The 19372-nt window shown below is 45.8% G+C and overlaps 1 protein-coding gene across 1 annotated transcript; it reads left to right on the forward strand.

The window, feature by feature from the left end:
* Positions 1-2711: 2711 nt before the first annotated feature.
* On the forward strand, positions 2712-17681 carry MRPS25 (mitochondrial ribosomal protein S25). Its single transcript, XM_061197317.1, has 4 exons — positions 2712-2982; positions 9144-9250; positions 16676-16763; positions 17417-17681. The coding sequence occupies exons 1-4, from the start codon at positions 2849-2851 to the stop codon at positions 17607-17609; spliced, it is 522 nt and encodes a 173-aa protein (XP_061053300.1). The 5' UTR covers positions 2712-2848; the 3' UTR covers positions 17610-17681.
* Positions 17682-19372: the final 1691 nt, after the last annotated feature.

Raw genomic sequence — 19372 nt, forward strand, 5'->3', positions numbered from 1 at the left:
CCACCTGGTTTTCATAGCTAATTGCTTTGGCAGGGAAAGGGGGAAGAGTTACCTTTGTAAAATAAACTCAGAGCATTCTCCATAACAAAGGCCTGTTGGCGGGCTGGGAGGTTTACCAGAGTCTAACCCCACCTGGGGAAGGGCATTTCACACCAGTCCGCAATAGCCTTCCTGTCTCATCCAAGTGTGGCGAGGGTAAAATTGAAAACTCATGTTTTTCTATACATTCTACTCACACACTCTTCTGACACTAAATACGGGGGGGGGGGGGGTTTTCCACACTGACCAATTCTCCAGCACCAGCTGGGTGTCCGACAATTCAATTCAGTTCTCACACTGTCTACCTGGAGTTACCATCAGATCCCACACGTTAAGGGCTCAGTCCACCAAGACTGCCCCTCCACTTCAGATGCCAATCTGGTACTTCTGACCTTCTATGAATCAGGGGTTTCTACAACTCCTCCTTGGTTTCGATAATTTGCTATAATGGCTCACAGAACTCAGGGAAACAGTTCACTTACTAGATGATTGGTTTATTGTAAAAGACAACTTAGGAACAGCCAGATGGAAGAGATGCATAGGGCAAGGTATAGGAAGGGGTGTGGAGCTCCCATGCCCCCCTCTGGGCACATCACTCTCCAGCACCATGGTGTGTTCACCAACTTGGAAGCTCTCCAACTTCCTAAATTAGGGTTTTTATAATGAAGGCTTTATTACATAGGCGTGATTGATTGAATCTTTTGGCCATTAGCGATTAGCTCAACCCTTAGCCCCCGTTACCTTCCTGGAGGTCAGAGGTTCAAAGGGGCTTGTTATGAATAACAAAAGCCACTCCTTTCACCTTCATCTTTCCAGAGCTATTTCAGGAACAGGGACAAAAATTAGATATGACAAAAGAAGCTCCTATCACTCTTAATCATTAAGGAAATTACAAGAGTTTTAGGAGCTCTGGCTGGGAGCTGGGAACAAAGACCAAACATATTTCTTATTCTGTATCACAGAGGGGGATTAAGAAACAGGAAGGTCACAGCCCAAGGACACAGGCCCACTAAAATACTGAAATTTCACCATAAAATTACAGAATGCTTCCCTGCCGCCACACCTTACTACCACACCAACAGGACTCCAGTATAAGGATGCATTACAGCTAAAAGAGGTACAAAACACAGACTCTAGGGAAGCCCAAAGTCAAGAGAGACGAAAACAGACACTAGAGGAATTTGAAGCCTCTGGGGCCTACAGCTACAGCAAACAAACACAGCTCTACTTCTAGCCAGAATAACATAACCCCTCGTAGTAGAGGCCTATTTACCTCAGTTCCTATTACCTAATACAGCCAATAATGTCTCACTTTCAACAAAGAATTTTAAGTGTGCTAAAAAAGGTAAGGGAAAACCCCACAGTCTGATAAGACAAAGCACATATCAGAACCAGATTCAGGTATTACACAGATGTTGGTGTTATCAGATAGGAAACTTAAATGATTAATATGTTAAAGAGTCTAGTGGTAAAAGTAAATAATATGCAAGAACAGATGGGTAATGTCAGCAGAGATAAGGAAACTCTAAGAAAGATTGAAAGGAAATGCTAGAAATAAAAGAGACTAACAAACAGTGCCTCTGATGAGCTCATCAGTTGACACAGCCAAGGAAAGAATCAGTGAGTCTGGAGATAGGTCAATAGAAACTTCCCTACTGCAAAGCAGAGGGAAAAAAGAATCAAAAACAACAAAAACACCAAATAGAACATCCAAGAACTATGGGACAATTTCAGAAGAGGTAAAACATGCATAATTGGAATACCAGAAGGAGAAAAAAAATGAGAGAATAAAGAAAAATATTTGAAGTAATAATGGTCAAGAACTTTCCAAAATTAATGACAGTCACTACACCACAGATCCAGGAAGCTCAGAGAACACCAAGCAGGATAAATCCCCAAAATATACACCTAGGTATATCTTATTCAAACTCTGTAAACCAAAGACAAAGAGAAAATCTTGAAAGAAACCAGAAGAAAAAACCATCTTAACCTACAGTGGAAAAAAGAGAGCCGACTACTCATCAGAAACCATGCAAGAGGAGGGTGGAGTGAAATAAAGTGTTGAAAGATGCCTCCCAACCCCCAACCTAGAATTCTGTATCTGGCAAAATTATCCTTCAAAAGTGAAGGAGAACGTTCTCAGATCAATAGGAAATGCATCTCATCCACCTTTTGCTTTTCAAGAAATTGAGGTCCAGAGCTCTCAAGTGGCTAAACTAGAAAGGAGTAGATCCCAAAATCTCTTTTTTTTTTTTCCTTTTGCAAGTCAGGTTTTTAATTTTGTTTTTTTTTAAGTCAATGTTAGAAATTGCGCAGTTCTAACCCTTCACTTTAAAACTGGAGAAGTTGAGAGAGCAAAACTGACATATTTGAGGTTGAACAGAAAGTTACTAGCCGACTTGGTGTTCAAACTCAGCTCTCCCGAATTATTTCCTACTGTAAGTTTGTTGTCTGAATGATTGAGTTTGAGCCTATATAAAATATTTTCCCTTGGCGGAGGGGAGAAAGACTTCATTCACAAATCGTGAAAACCTTAACGTTCCAACACGAGCTTTAACGCTTAGGCGTACGTGCCGGCTCCCACCGCCCCCGCCTAAGGAAAACTCTGCCAGCCAGTACTACAAGTCCCAGGCTGCTCCGCGGCGCGTGCGCTGCCCGCCGGGAGGCGTCTCCTGTGAGTCTGCGCGGGAAGTGGAAACCGGCGCGGAGGAGAAGCGGCTAGAGGGCCGCCCGGGCGGCGTCAGCTTAGCTCGTCTCTCCTCGCTGCTGGGCTCGCGGCCGGCGGTCCGGCCCCTCCGCCGCAGCCGCCATGTCCATGAAGGGCCGCTTCCCGATACGCCGCACCCTGCAGTACCTGGGCCAGGGGGACGTAGTGTTCAAGGACTCGGTGAAGGTCATGACGGTGAACTACAACACGCACGGGGAGCTGGGCGAGGGCGCCAGGTCAGTCCGAGCCGCCGGGTCCCACCAATAACTTGCGAGTCGTTGAGACCTGGCGCTGCGCTGGCGCCAGGGCCCCCATTGTATGGACGGGCAGCTGCCCCAGGTTCCACAGCAGAAGAGGACCTCAGGGCCGCGTCGCGCCGGGTGGGGGCCGCGCTGACGGGGAGGCCGAAGCCTCCTCAGCCACCCGTGCCCCGCGGGCGGCGCGCGGTCCGGGTGGAGCCCAGCCCGGGGCGACCGACCCGCTGGGGTCCGGGCTCTTCCACCTGCTGGCTTTGGGAGAGTTGCTTTTCCTCAGTGTTGCGATCGGGGTGATACCTATGTCCCAGGGCGGATATGGGGGTGCAGTGGGAGGGGTAGCAGCTGCTGGCATTTATTGAGTCCTCGTGCGTGCAGCGCGTTTCTGAATGCTCCTCGTGCACTAGCTCGTTTGATTTTTACAGAAACCCCACTGTTCTCTTCACTCCAGGGATGAAAGAACGCAGGAGGTTAAGGAACTGGCTTGTCCAGGGTACCATAGTCAGCTGGTGAGGGGGCGGTTCTGAAAGGGGGCTTCGTTCTCGAAGGACTTATCACCCTTAGAGTGAAGGGACTGTGAGCTGCGCAGCGGCCCGCGCCCCAACTCCTCAGTGCTTTTCAGCCCGCAGCAGAGTCGGGACTCATTGAATGGAACTTGCAAGTGAAAGGTTTGAACTGAACTTTGAGGCAGCAGCAGTGCTTTGGGCTTTTCAGGTGTTAGGTATAAATTTACTGAGTGCCTGCTGATGCTGGGCCCCGTGCTGTTGCTGGGAATTCAAGTCCTGTCTTTCAGAAACTTTGGGATTGGTTGTGTGGGATGGATCAGAGTGAGACTGGAGAGCAACTCCCTGTGGAGGGTGGTCCCCCCATGGCGGGGCCTTCAGTGCAGGGCTGTTCAGGAGAGCCAGCAGCTACCCCCCTAGCCGTTTGCTTTCCGTAGGTCAATGCAAGAACTTGGACCTACTTGCGTGGGGTCAGCTGGGATGAGGGCTTCCTAGAAGACTCAGTCATAGGGCTGAATGGGCACCCAGATACTCCTGCATAACCAACCTTGCATCCATCCATCCATCCATCCATCTGCACCAGGAGTCACAGGGCAGAGGCCAGGCAGGTACAAACAGGAGGGAGACAGTCTGGATGGGCCTGCAGTAAACTGAAAACGTGCCCTGTTTCACGGGGCCATTCACTGCTTGGCTACATCTTAGCTATTTGGGCTCCATGGAGAATTTCTGACTAGTCAAGGAGCCAGAAATTAAGATTTTTATGTAAATCTCTGGTTTTTAAATGGTCAGCCAATCAAAATAGGCCTGCACATAGTCACATGCTCAAGAATTTTAATACTCTCTGGGTAAATAGGAGCCAAACAGCTATTCTGTGTTTCATTGTTCCTAGTGATAAGGGCTTGGCTGTCCCACTGGTGCCCTTTGGGTTTGAGCCTGTCAGAATTGCCCTTTGTAGCCCCACTGGCCTTTCTTTGCTTGTTCATGTGCCCTCAGCACTTCACCTGGCCCTCCACTCCAAGTGCCAGTGGCCAGTACAGCACCGGGCTAGCGAGTCTTAAGGTATTTGCTGGGTGTGTGGGGAGCTGCCTTATTCAGAGTCTGAGAGCTAAGTTCCTCCTCACTTCTGCCAGGTGTTCTTGCCCTTAAGATGCAATGGGAGAAGTAACAGCTGCTGGAACGTATTGAGTTCTGTGTCCAGCCTTGCGCCTCAGCATCCAGGTGAATTTGATAATGATGGAGCCCAATCCTCACGGCCCTGATTCTTTGACTTACTGGTCATGTGACCCAGGACAGTTTACTTTTCTGGCCCTTTTTTTAAAAAAATTAATTAATTAATTAATATTTGGCTGCGTTGGGTCTTCATTGCTGCACGCGGGCTTTCTCTAGTTGTGAAGCCCTGCATGTGTCTTTTTGAATTATGGTTTTCTTTTGGTATATGCCCAGTAGTGGGATTACTGGGTCATATGGTAATTCTATTTTTAGTTTTTTAAGGAATCTCCATACTGTTCTCCATAGTGGCTGTATCAATTTACATTCTCACCAACAGTGCAAGAGGGTTCCCTTTTCTCCACACCAGCATTTATTGTGTGTAGATTTTCTGATGATGCCCATTCTAACCCGTGTGAGGTGATACCTCATTGTAGTTTTTTAAAAATTTATTTATTTATTTATTTATCTTTGGCTCCGTTGTGTCTTCGTTGCTGCACGCAGGCTTTCTCTAATCCTGGGGAGCGGGGGCTACTCTTCGTTGTGGTGCGTGGGCTTCTCACTGCGGTGGCTTCTCTTGTTGCGGAGCACAGGCTCTAGGTGCGTGGGCTTCAGTAGTTGTGGCCTGCAGGCTCAGTAGTTGTGGTGAGCGGGCTCTAGAGCGCAGGCTCAGTAGTTGTGGTGCACGGGCTTAGTTGCTCTGCGGCATGTGGGATCTACCCGGGCTCAAACCCGTGTCCCCTGCATTGGCAGGCGGATTCTTAACCACTGTGCCGCCCCGGAAGCCCCCTCATTGTAGTTTTGATTTGCATTTCTTTAATAATTGGTGATGTTGAGCATCTTTTCATGTGCCTCTTGGCCATCTGTATGTCTTCTTTGGAGAAATGTCTACTTAGGCCTTCTGCCCATTCTTTGATTGGGTTGTTTTTTTGATATTGAGCTGCATGAGCTGTTCCTCTGTTTTGGAGATTAATCCTTTGTCCATTGATTCGTTTGCAAATATTTTCTCCCATTCTGAGGACTGTCTTTTCGTCTTGTTTATGGTTTCCTTTGCTGTGCAAAAGCTTTTAAGTTTCATTAGGTCCCATTTGTTTATTTTTGTTTTTATTTCCATTACTCTAGGAGATGGGTCAAAAAAGATCTTGCTGTGTTTTATGTCCAAGAGTATTCTTCCTACGTTTTCCTCTAAGAGTTTTACAGTGCCTAGTCTTACATTTAGGTCTTTAATCCATTTGGAGTTTATTTTTGTGTATGGTGTTAGGGAGTGTTCTAATTTCATTCTTTTTTTTATATATAAATTTATTTATATATTTTTAATTTTTAAATTTTTGGCTGCGTTGGGTCTTTGTTGCCGCATGTGGGCTTTCTCTCGTTGTGGTGAGCGGGGGCTACTCTCCGTTGCGGTGCACGGGCTTCTCGTTGCAGTGGCTTCTCTTGTTATGGAGCATGGGCTCTAGGCACGCGGGCTTCAGTAGTTGTGGTACGTGAGCTCTAGAGTGCGGGCTCAGTAGTTGTGGCGCACGGGCTTAGTTGCTCCGCGGCATGCGGGAATCTTCCCGGGTCAGGGCTCAAACCCATGTCCCCTGCCTTGGCAGGCGGATTCTTAACCACTGCGCCACCCGGGAAGCCCTAATTTCATTCTTTTACATGTAGCTGTCCAGTTTTCCCAGCACCACTTATTGAAGAGGCTGTCTTTTCTCCATTGTATCCTCCAGAGGCAACAACTTTCAACTCTAACCATTTGATTAGAGTTTTACTCCCATATAGTTAAATACTATATTTAGAGAGCTCCTCCTTACTTTCTTAGCTTTAGGCTTTATCTATTGACTTGCCACTGTGGAAGGCAAGGATTTAGCTCTTCCAGAAGCATTGCCATTCCCTACCCCAGCAGATGCATACTACTTGACCCCCCCCATCCTCCCAATATAGTCATTTAAGAATTTTGGATAAATCAGTATTCACTGTTAAATTATTATGACTTTGTAAACACTGTACACAGTTGAGTCAAACACTTTATTTTTCCTTTTTGTTTTTGCAGTTTTTTGTTTTCCCTGGGGTTATTGTCATTGCTTTTGTTTTAACTGCAGATTCTGCCCCAGTTATGGACGTTTCCCCAAGCAAATGTCACACAATCAGGCCTTCTGTTGATCCTATCTTTTTCTTCTTGAGAATAAACTACAAGCTCCTATCTGGACTGGTTGTCCTGCATTGCCATCATGTTGGCATAAACACTGAGGCACACAGCAGTAACTTGCTCTGGGTCATACACAGCTGGGAAGTGGTGAAGCCAGGCAACCACGCTTCTACCCGTGTACCACTCGCACCTTTCCATCGTCTGGTGTGGGGAGCAGGGTGGCAGCAGGAAGCAGAGAATGCATTTAAATTCGGGTCATTGGGGAGGCTTTAATCAAGAGACTAATTGCAATGGTGTGGCAAGGATGGGAAAAGAAACCACAAGGAACAGTGCAAGAGCCCGGGTCTAGGCTGCAGAAGTGAGGAGGAGAATGTTTGTTGGGACCTGGAGATGAAGAGGGCTGCCTGACAGGAGCCTCTGGAGCAGGGACTGAGCCTGGGGTCGAGCCAGGGAGATAAATACCTTAACTCTCCTCCTCCTTCCATTCTTTTGCCAGTGCTCCCTGTGGGCTGAAGCCAACACAAAGCCAGAGGGCAGGAAAGCCCATTTCCTAGCCCATATCTGTTAGCTACTCTGGATGGAGAGCAGGTGGAGAGGGATCCAGGCATACAGTTGTGTCATAGTTTATATAATCAGTCTGGCATTTAAGTTGTTTCTGTTCCTTTGCTGTAACAAATAATGCTGCAGTAAACCTGACACATATCTTTGCATTCAAGTGTAAAAATACCTAAAGGCAGAGGTGAAAACATTGAGTCAAGATCTGTGCTAGTTCCAAACTGACCTCCAAGGAGGTTAAACCAATTAATATACTTAAGGAAACGTTTCCTCACTTTACTATAACTTAAAACTATTTATTTATTTATTTTAGCAATCTAAGAGGTAAAAAAGGACCATTTTAATTTATGACTTTGTTGGGAAGATACTGAGGATCCTTCCTTTGATAGGCTATGTGGGTTTCTGCCCGTCTGTGGCCTTTGCCTCTAGTGTTGGATTATAAATGGTGTTAATGATGTGCAGAACTCTATATCAAGGGAATTAACCTTTTGTTTTGTGTTTTGCAAACATTTTTCTTCTAGTTTGGCAAATGTTGATTTTGTTTTTGGTAAAGTTTGCCTTGCAGATATTTTATTTATTTATTTATGGCTGTGTTGGGTCTTCGTTGCTGTGCGTGGGCTTTCTCTAGTCGTGGCGAGCGGGGGCTACTCTTCGTTGTGGTGCGTGGCTTCTTATTGTGGTGGCTTCTCTTGTTGCGGTGCACAGGCTCTAGGTGTGTGGGCTTCAGTAGCTGTGGCACGCGGGCTCAGTAGTTGTGGCTCGCAGGCTCTAGAGTGCAGGCTCAGTAGTTGTGGCTCACAGGCTTAGTTGCTCCGCGGCATGTGGGATCTTCCCCGAGCAGGGCTCGAACCCGTGTCCTCTGCAGTGGCAGACAGAATCTTAACCACTGCGCCACCAGGGAAGTCCCTTGCAAAGGTTTTAATGTAATCAAATTTATCTGTGTTTTAAACCTTCTGAGTTTAGAGGTTTCTCCACTCCTAGATTGTAAAAGTATTCCCCATATTTGTTTTCATGGTTTCATTTATTTTTAAATTGTGGTATAATTTACATAAAGTGCTCACCTGTAGATACACAGCTTCTCATATGAGTGCACTGTGCAGCTGCCACACCAATCAAGACCGAGGACATTTCGTGGTTTCATTTTTATTTTATTTTATTTTTAAAAATATTTATTTATTTATTTATTTTTGGCTGTGTTGGGTCTTAGTTTCTGTGCGAGGGCTTTCTCTAGTTGTGGCAAGTGGGGACCACTCCACATCGCGGTGCGCGGGCCTCTCACTGTCGCGGCCTCTCTTGTTGTGGAGCACAGGCTCCAGACGCGCAGGCTCAGTAGTTGTGGCTCACGGGTCTAGTTGCTCCGCGGCATGTGGGATCTTCCCAGACCAGGGCTCGAACCCGTGTCCTCTGCATTAGCAGGCAGATTCTCAACCACTGCGCCACCAGGGAAGCCCCATTTTTATATTTATACTTCTGTTTTGGTGAGTTTTAGGTTAATATGCAACGTGAGGTAGGGATATAGATTTCTTTTCCCTAAAATGACAAACCAAGAGTCCCAACACCCACATTCAGACAACACGTTAGTGGATTCCTGAGACCTGCTTTTCCTATCTCCACCTTTTCGGAGGTGGGGGCAGGGTCCTCTTAGAATCTGATGAGAGTTCTGGACTTTCTCTTTAGAAGAATACACAGGTGCATACAATTTTAGGTTAAAAACTCTCACGGGTTTAATTTCTTCTGTTTTGCAGGAAATTTGTGTTTTTCAACATACCTCAGATCCAGTACAAGAACCCCTGGGTGCAGATCATGATGTTTAAGAACATGACGCCAACACCCTTCCTGCGGTTCTATTTAGGTGAGTGCAGGGCCCTCTGCCGCGGCCCAGGCCTGATTCCCTCCCATGTTCCTCTTGTGTGGCAGTCAGCGGGGGCTGAGATGGGACCGCTTGTAAACCTACGTTGGTCCTGTCGCCTTGGCTCCTATACCTGGCACACAGTGACTGCACAGATCTGTCCCTCTCCAGCCGCATCTCCTGTTGCTGCCACATCTCCTGCATATGCCTCATGTTATACGGGCTAGTCTTTCCAAATTCCCTTGCCACACTGTGCTTTGATGCCTTTGCTCATGTTGGTTCCTTTGCTGCAAATCCCCTTTTACTTTTCTTTGCTTAATTAAAAAATAAATCCTTTGGGACTCAGCTTGGGCACCATTTCACTCAGGAAACCTTACCTGCACCTTAGATTGGCCTCTCCCTTCTCTCAGGGCACGTCTCTCAGTGCTGGCCACATTCTCTTGAACAGTGTGTATGTGTCTGCGTGTGTCCTCTATGGACCATATGCATTTACGTGATGCTCTCCTGTCCCTGCGAGGAGCAAACATGAAGATTTATTCAGTTAAATTGGGCTCAGTTCCTGGAAGTCAGAAGACCATATGTTCTAGCCCAACTCTCTACTCAGTCATTCTGATCCTGAGCGAGTAATGTTCCCACTTACATATTTCTAGGGGAAGGCAAAACATCTTCCTTACACGGTTACGAGAATCTAATGAAGTATAGACTGGGAAATTCGTCAGGAAAGAAAAGGATGATGTTCTTTCATTCATTCAGTAAATACGTATCAAGTTCCTGCTAGGACCCAGGCACTGTTCTAGGTGCTTGGGGTGTCAGGGAGCCATACAGACAAAGATCTCTAGACTTGTAGAGATGATATTCCAGCAGGAGGAGATAGAATGAACAAGAAACTCAATAACATGGTTTGTTAGAAGATGAGTGCTATGGAGAAAAGAAAAATAGAGCAAGATGGAGGCGAGGAGAATGGTGGTGGTTGGCATTTTTGTGTATATATTTAGTGTTGGTGTTTTAAAAAATTAACTTTATTGAGGTATAATTTACCCATAATAAAATGGACGGGTCTTAACGTGCATGGAGTGATGAGTTCTGATAGATGTGACGGGCCTGTGTCACTGTTTCCCAGCGAAGACCCAAAAAGTCACCTAGTACTGCTTTCCAATTCCCAATTCTCACTCCCAAGAGGGGCAACCACTGTTAGCAGTTCTTTTTTTTATTTTGGCCACACTGTACAGCTTGTGGAATCTTAGTTCCCCGACCAGCGATCGAACCCGGGCCCTCAGCAGTGAGCACAGAGTCCTAACCACTGGGGCTGCCAGGGAATTCCCTCTGTTAGCAGTTCTTTCACCATAGACTAGTTAGTTTTATTTGTTTCAGAACCTAATATAGAATCTCACAGTATATGTTCTTTTGTGTCTGGTTTTCACTTGTCTTTTTGAGATTCATCCACGTTATGTGTATCAGTAGCTTATTCATTTTTATTGCTCCGTAGTGCCCCATTATCAGAACATACCACAGTTTATTTATCCATTCACTTGTTGCTGAACATTTGGGTTTTCTGTAGATGCCAAGACAGAGTTACAAGTATGAGGTTTATTGGAGATGGGGGGCAGGCAGGGAGAGTCTTCAGGTGGCAAAGCATGTCTGACATCTCTGGAAGGAGGTCTGGCCAGGAGACACCTCAGATGAGAAAGTCGGGGCCGGTCGGTAGGAAGCTCTGGCTGCGTGTTGGGCAGAAGCGGCAGGTCCTGGACGGGGACCTGGGAGAGCCAGGTGGGCTTGGCTCTGCTGCTGCAGCGGGTCCCAGAGACTCCTCTAAGGAGGGTCTCGCTCGAGGGCTTGTTAGCGGCTGCCTGCCGAGGGTGGTTTTGGGAAGGTGCATGTCTCTGTGGACCTAGGTGCTCGGTTTTCCTGGGCACAGGCTCAGGATGGGCTTGCTGGGCCACAGAATAGGCACGTAACCTTCTTAGAAACCACCCAGACAGGCCTGCAAAATGATCATGCCATTTGCCCTTGCAGTCCGCAGGGTGAGGGGTCCTGCTGGCCCCCCATCCTCACCCAAACCGGTCCTGTTGCTCATCTGCATTTCCTGTGGCTGCTGTAAGATCACCACGAGCTTGGTGGCTTAAAGCAATACAGATTTCTCATCTTACAGTTTTGTAGGTTTGAAGTCCAACATGGGCTAAAATCAAGGTGTTCGCAGAGCCTTCCTTCCTGGAGGCGCTAGGGGTGAATCCATTTCCATGCCTTTTCCAGCTTCTAGAGGCCCCCACATTCTTTATTTATTTATTTTTAAATTACTTCTTTCTTTCTTTCTGTTTTATTTTTGGCTGTGTTGGGTCTTCATTGTTGCGCACGGGCTTGCTCTAGTTGCGGCAAGCGGGGGCTACTCTTCGTTGCAGTGCGGGGGTTTCTCATTGCGGTGGCTTCTCTCGTTATGGAGCTCGGGCTCTAGGTGCGCGGGCTTCAGTAGTTGTGGCTTGCGGGCTCTAGAGCGTGGGCTCAGTAGTTGTGGTGCACGGGCTTAGCTGCTCCGTGGCATGTGGGATCTTCCTGGACCAGGGCTCGAACCCGTGTTCCCTGCACTGGCAGGCGGGTTCTTAACCACTGCGCCACCAGGAAAGCCTGAGACCCCCACACTCTTTGGCTCGTGGTCCCTTCCTCCATCCTCGAAGCCAGTTGCGTTCGTGTCTGGCCCTCTCCAACAGTCACACGTCCCTCTGACCACAGCCCAGGAGGGTCTCCAACTTTAAGGACCTTGTGATTAATGGGGCTGCCAGATAATCCAGGAGAATCTCCCCATTTCTGGGTCCTTAAGTTTAATTGCATCTGCAGAGGCCCCTTGGCCACGTCAGGTGTCATATTCACAAGTTCTGGGGGATTAGGAGGGGGCATCTTTGGGGGCCATTCTTCTCATCACATAGGTCTTTTCAGCCATTCCAGTGCCTGTATATCTCCTTGACATTTTAATTTGCATTTCCCTGTATCTTTCCATGTGCTTATTAGCCATTCATTTATTTCTTTTGTAAAGAGTCTGTTTGGATCTTTTGTCCATTAAAAAAAAAAAGTGGGGGCTCTTTTCCTGTTGAGTTGTTTATATATTCTGGATTCAGTTCCTTTGTCAGATGTATTGTGAATATTTTCTTTCTGTGGCTGCCTTTTCATTTTCTTAATGGTGTCTTTTGAAGAGCAGAAGTTTTAATATTGATGAATTCCAGCTTATCAGTTGTTTTCTTTCATGTTTAGTACTTTTTGTGTCCTGTCCAAGAAATCTCTGCCTACCCCAAAGTCACAAAGATTTTTCTCCTGTGTTTCTCCTGTGGGAGAGTCTTAGATTTACATTTAGGTCTATGATCTCTATTTGTGTATTAAGTGAGATAAGGATTGAGGTTCATTTTTCAGATTTGGGATATTCAGCTGTTATAGCACCATTTGTTGAAAGACATTCCTTTCCCTTATTTAATTTCCTTGGCACCTTTGTCAGAAAAATCGACCATGAATGGATAAACAAAATCCATATATTCATTCAGTGGAATATTATTCAGCCATGAAAAGGAATGAAGTACTGGCACATGCTACAACACGGATGAACCTTGAAAACATGCCAACGGAAAGAAGGCAGGCACAAAAGGCCACATAGTGTGTGATTCCATTTGTGTGAGGTGTCCAGAACAGACAAAGCCATAGGGACAGGAAGTGGTTGTCAGGGGCTGGGGCTGGGGTGGTGTGGGGAATAGGAAGTGACTGCTTAATGGGTACAGGGTTTCTGTTTGGGGTCATGAAAAAGTGCTGGAACCTAGATAGTGGTGATGGATGCACAACATTGTGAAGGCACTAAAAAGCACCAAATTCTACATTTTAAGCTGGTTAAAATGGGAGAATTCCCTGGAGGTCCAGTGGTTAGGACTCCATGCTTTCACTGCCAAGGGAGCGGGTTTAATCCCTGGTCAGGGAACTAAGATCCTGCAAGCCGCATGGCACAGCAAAAAAAAAAAAAAGAACTATAATTGATGTACAGTAATATTATATAAGTTACAGGTGTACAATATAGTGATTCACAATTTTTAAAGGTTATACTCCATTTATAGTTGTTATAAAATATTGGCTATATTCCCTGTGTTGTACAGTATATCTTTGTAGCTTATTTTATATATAATAGTTTGTACCTCTTACTCCCCTACCCCTATGTTGCCCCTCCCTCCTTCCTCTCCCCACTGGTAACCACTAGTTTGTTCTGTGAGTCTGCTGCTTTTTTGTTATATTCACCAGTCTGTTGTATTTTTTAGATTCCACAAATAAGTGCTATCATACAGTATTTGTCTTTCTCTGTCTGACTTAATTTCACTTAGCATAATGCCCTCCAAGTCCATCTATGTTGCTGCAGATGGCAAAATTTCATTCTTTTTTATGGCTAAGTAATATCCCATTGTGTGTGTGTGTATAGTACATCTTTATCCATTTGTCTGTTGATGGGCATTTAGGATGCTTCCATATCTTGGCAATTATAAATAATGCTGCTGTAAATATTGGGGTGCATGTATCTTTTTGAATTAGTGTGTTTTTTTTCGGATATATACTCAGGAGTGGAAATGCTGGGTTATGTGGTGGTTCTATTTTTAGTTTTTTGAGAAACCTCCATACTGTTTTCCATAGTAGCTGCACCGATTTACATTCCCACCAACAGTGTACAAGGGTCCCCTTTTCTCCACATCCTCACCAACCTTTATTTGTGGTCTTTTTGATGAATGCCATTCTGACAGGTGTGAGGTGATATGTCATTGTGGTTTTGATTTGCATTTCCCTGATGATTAGGTATCTTGAGCATCTTTTAATATGCCTGTTGGCCATCTGTATTTCCTTTTGGAAAAATGTCTATGCAGTTCTCCTGCCCATTTTTTAATCAGGTTAAGTATTTATTTATTTATTTACTTGGTTGTGCCGGGTGTTTGTTGCCACATGCGGGATCTTTTAGTTGCAGCATGTGAACTTTTAGTTGCAGCATGTGGGATCTAGTTCCCTGACTAGGGATCGAACCTGGGCCCCCTGCATTGGGAGTGCAGAGTCTCAATCACTGGACCACCAGGGAAGTCCCTCATTTTGTTTTATGGTTTCCTTTGCTGTACAGAAGCTTTTAAATTTAATTAGGTCCCATTTGTTTATTTTTGCTTTTATTTCCTTTGTTTTAGGAGACGGATCCCAAAAAAATATTGCTATGATTTATTTCAAAGAGTGTTCTATGTTTTTTTCTAGGAATTTTATGGTAGCTAGTGTTATATTTAGGTCTTTAATCCATATTAAGTTTATTTTTGTAGATGGTGTTAGAAAATGTTTTAATTTCATTCTTTTACATGTAGGTGTCCAGTTTTCTCAGCACCACTTATTGAAGAGAGTGTCTTTTCTCCATTGTATATTCTTGCCTCCTTTCTGGTAGATTAATTGACCGTAAGTGTGTGGGTTTATTTCTAGGCTCCCTATTCTGTACCACTGATCTATGTGTCTGTTTTTTGTGCCAGTACCTTGCAGTTTTGAATACTGTAGCTTTCTGGTGTAGTCTGAAGTCAGAGAGCATGATTCCTCCAGCTCTCTTCTTCTTTCTTAAGATTGTTTTGGCTATTCGAGTTTATTTCTGAACTCTTCATCCTCTTTAACTGATCTGTATGTCTGTCCTTATGCTAATAGCACACTGTCTTGGTTTTTGTAATTCGTAATATGTCTTAAGATCAGGAAGTGTAAATCCAACTTTGTTCCCCACCCCCCCTTTTTTTCCCAAGATTAATTTGGCCCGTGTAGGTTCTTTGCATTTCCATATTGACTTTAAAATCTGCTTGCCAGTTTCTAGAAAAAAAGCTTGCTGGGATTTTGTTCGGAATTATATTATAGATCACTGAGGATAATGGACATTTTTTTAAAAAATGAATTTATTTATTTTTGGCTGCATTGGGTCTTTGTTGCTGTTCGCTGGCTTTCTCTAGTTGTGGCGAGCGGGGACTACTCTTCGTTGCAGTGCGTGGGCTTCTCATTGCAGTGGCTTCTCTTGTTGCAGAGCACAGGCTCTAGGCACGTGGGCTTCAGTAGTTGTGGCACGTGGGCTCAGTAGTTGTGGTGCACGAGCTCTAGGCGCGCGGGCTCAGTAGTTGTGGTGCACAGGCTTAGTTGCTCCGTGGCCTGTGGGATCTTCCTGGACCAGGGCTCGAACCCGTGTCCCCTGCATTGGCAGGCGGATTCTTAATCACTGCACTGCCAGGGACGTCCCTGGACATTTTAATAATATTGAGTATGTTTTGTGACTATTGTAAATAGTATTTTAAAAATTTTCATTTTTCAGTTCTTTGGTTAGCACCAAACAACTTTGTAGAAGTACAGCTGATTTTGTACATGGGCCTTGTGTCTTGCAACCTTGGTAATTCATATTTCTAGAAGTTTTTATTTTCTAAATTCCTTAGGATTTTCTACATACACAATCATTACATCTGCAAATAAAGTTCTTCCTTTCCAATCATTTAATTTCTTTTTTGTGTGTCTTAATTCACTAGCTGATGTGGCTGTAAGAGTTTGCATTTTTACCAGTAATTTAGGAAAGTTCCAGTTCCTCTGCATCCTCACTAGCACTTGGTATTGTGTTTAAAAAAATTTTAGCCACCTTAATATCTCACTGTAGTTTTATTTTGTATTTTCCTAATGACTGATTATATTGAGTATCTTTTCATGTGCTATTATCCATTTTTGTTGTTGTTTAATGTTTATTCAGATATTTTGCCCATTTTTTCTTTGGATTGTCTTTTCGACATTGAATTGTATGAGAGTTCTTTAGTCAGGATACAAGTCCTTTATCAGATATATGCTCTTCTTCCTCACTGAGTTGTCTTGCCATCTTTGCTGAAAATAAGTTGACCATAAATTTAATAAGAGTTTATTTCTAGACTCAGTTCAGTTCCATTCCTATAGGCTGTTCTTTTGCTCAATACCACACTGACTTGACTACTGTAGCCTGTGGTAAAATTGAAATTGGGAAATGAATGTTCTCCCATTTTCTTGTTTGTCAAGGTTGTTTTGGCTGTTTTGGGTCCTTTGCATGAATTTTAGGCTTAATTTTTCAGTTTCTACAAAAACACCTGCTAGGATTTTTGATAGGGATTGACTGAATCCATAGACTGATTTGGGGAGGATTGCCATCTTAACAATATTAAATCTTTCTATCCATGAACATGGAGTTTCTATTTAAAATAGTATGTATGCTTTTGTACATACCTAAAGCTTATGTGCTCACATCTAAAGAAATACGGAAAAAAGGCAGCATCATGGGTTACATAAACACTTATTTGACCGTTAAAATGTTTCTCCTCTAAAAGCAAATCCCAAATCACCACCAGTTGAGGCCAGGGAGTGCCTTGCTGTGTTCTCAGCTTTCTTCCCCCCTTTTCCTCCTGTTTCCAGATTCTGGGGAGCAAGTCCTTGTGGACGTGGAGACCAAGAGCAATAAGGAGATCATGGAGCACATCAAAAAGATTCTGGGGAAGAGCGAGTGAGTTGGTGGGGCTTGACTTGGAGGGGTGCCAACGTCTTGGCCCAGAGATTTGAGAGGGAGGAGATGGGCGCGCTGGGAGGGGTGTTGAGAGGGCGGACTCTGGCAGGAGCCTCGGACGCTGACCAGAGAGCGAACGGGAGTCTGTGCGCCTGAACCTCTGAGCTGCAGCTCCCTGCACCGTGAAGATAAAGATGGTCCTTTCCTCCTGGGTCCACGGGAAGCTGAGACGCATCTGAAATGCGTGCCCTTGTGGCTGTGACCATGTCCCTCTTGGGGAATCTCAGCTTGGAGCTAGTGGGTGACCAACCCCAGGGCCTGCTGTGACACACTCCTTTTCTTCCCATGAATGGAGGGAGGGAGGGGAGGGAGGGAAGATGGGAAAGTCTGTCTTGAGAAAGCGCACGGAGGCACTTCCAGGCCCCTTGGTCCTGATTGCCTATCCTCAGAGCTGGGGTCACCCCTTGCTACCCTTCACCGGGCTGCAGGCCTTCCTGCGCAACCCCCAGCCCCGGAGGCCCGGGGGGAGTAGGGAGCAGCGTAGGAGGTCTCCCTGGCAGATGTTGGGGCTCACTCGGCTGAGAAGTCTCCCACTTCCCAGCGGCTTGGAGCCGTGTCACCCACGCCTTGTTGCTGTCTGTGTTCTTTGGCAGGGAAACCCTCGAGAAAGAGGAGCAGGAGAAAAAACAGCTTTCTCACCCAGCCCACTTTGGCCCCCGAAAGTATTGCCTGCGGGAGTGCATCTGTGAGGTGGAGGGGCAGGTGCCCTGCCCAGGCCTGGTGCCATTGCCCAGGGAAATGACAGGGAAGTACAAATCAGCTCTGAAAGCCAGTTCCCAAGACTGAGGCCCCAGAAAAGCCCCTGGTCCTATTCCCCAAGAGACTGAAAATCTCTTTGCAATAAAAGGGTCTCCTTTACACACCTGTGTAGAAGTGCATGGGGGGAGAGGAGGAGTTGGGCTGCAGCCAAGCTGCCCAGTGAACACCCTGCGCCATCAGGGCAATAAATGCTTCAGAATCACTGAGCAGTGTGGCATGAGTCCGGTCTGATAGGCCTTTGTAGGGACAGGGCTTTGGGGTCGGGAAGGTGTAAGGCCGCAGCCTGGTGACATCTCGTCTCAGTCCTGCAGCCCTTTCCTGGTCTCTACTGGCTTTGACTCTTCTTCCAGGCCTTGCTCTGGAGAATAATGAAGAACTGCTGCGCGGGGGTCTGGCTGGAGCTGTCTGGTTGGTGGTATAGACGTCCCCTCCAGTCAGGCTCTTTGGGATTTTTCAGAAATCCCAGGGCAAGCCTGTGTGCAGCGCTCGCTTTTTAAACTAAAGCCAACTGACCACTGGTGCGAGGCTGTGCCAGAGGCCAAGAGGTCCCAGACCTGCCTCCCTGGCAAGGAGAGGGCGCCCCCCTGGTGGAGGGCGCTACCCTCTGGCTTGGTCAGCCTTCACTTACTGAGGTTTGGAAGAGGGTGTGAGGTGTCACTGGGGGTCTGCCTGGGAGTTCTTTCCTCACAGGACACTGATATTGCTGTCATTTCAGTTGTGTCGGTTTCAGTCCTCAGGAGACACCAGGGCCCTCTAGAGTCACCTTAAGATTAGGTTTACTTGGTCGAGAGTGAAGGACTTGGGCTGAAGCCGAAAGCTCCCTGTGAGATGGGAAGAAAGGTAATCCTTATCCCAATGTGAGACTGGGATGTTTTATATAAATGTTGCAGATTACCTCATTAAATTGGGAAAAGTTTGGCTCCTTTCACATACGGTGCTCAGGTTATGGTTTACTGTGATTTTGTACCAGACCTGTGTTCAGGGTGATGGTGTAAACGTCGGGGTTGTGGGGAGGTGGGCATGTGGGTCTGATGTGTAATGGGCAGCTGTCCTGAATGACCACAGGCTTATGAGGGTTGTTTAACTGAAATTCAACACTTTGGTGCTCTCCCCCTCATCACCATTTCCGAGGGCAGCTAGAAAAACCTGTCCCCCATTCTAATCCCTCCCTGGGTGCTGGTCTCAGTTCCTGCCATGTTTCTGATACTGCTCCCAGCTGGTGGCAGCCATGGCCTTCACAGTGGCTGACTGGGCTTTTCAGAAAGAGTTGGTTCCTCTTGGCCTTGTCTCCAGAGCTAGTGAGACAGAAGGACTTACGGAAATGGCCCTTCCCTCCATGGTCCACAGGGGCGCCCCCAGGGTTGCCAAGTAGGAGGATCGCCCTGAACTAAGCTAGTGTTTGACCCCTCTTTAGAGAGAGAATAAATGAACAGTGCCTGACACGATGGCGCTGCTGTTACTGTTTGCGTGGACTATTTTATAGGTAGCAGGTAACATGCATGGAGATAAACACCACTGGGGGGCATTATTCCTTTGTCATCTATTTCCTACTTTATTAGTGGTAAAAAGATGGGTTTAAATTTACAAAAATGGGAAGAAATTAGTAGAGAAGATTGCTATGAGGATCTTTTTTTTTTGAATTTTATTTTTTTATACAGCAGGTTCTTATTAGTTACCATTTTATATATATTAGTGTATATGTCAATCCCAGTCCTCTCATATGAGGATCTTGTAATTGACACATTTTCTTAATTTTATCTGCATAAGCAGTGTTCACCAGATGGTTTTTG

The sequence above is a fragment of the Eubalaena glacialis genome, chromosome 7, assembly GCF_028564815.1.
Source record: "Eubalaena glacialis isolate mEubGla1 chromosome 7, mEubGla1.1.hap2.+ XY, whole genome shotgun sequence".
NCBI lineage: Eukaryota > Metazoa > Chordata > Mammalia > Artiodactyla > Balaenidae > Eubalaena > Eubalaena glacialis.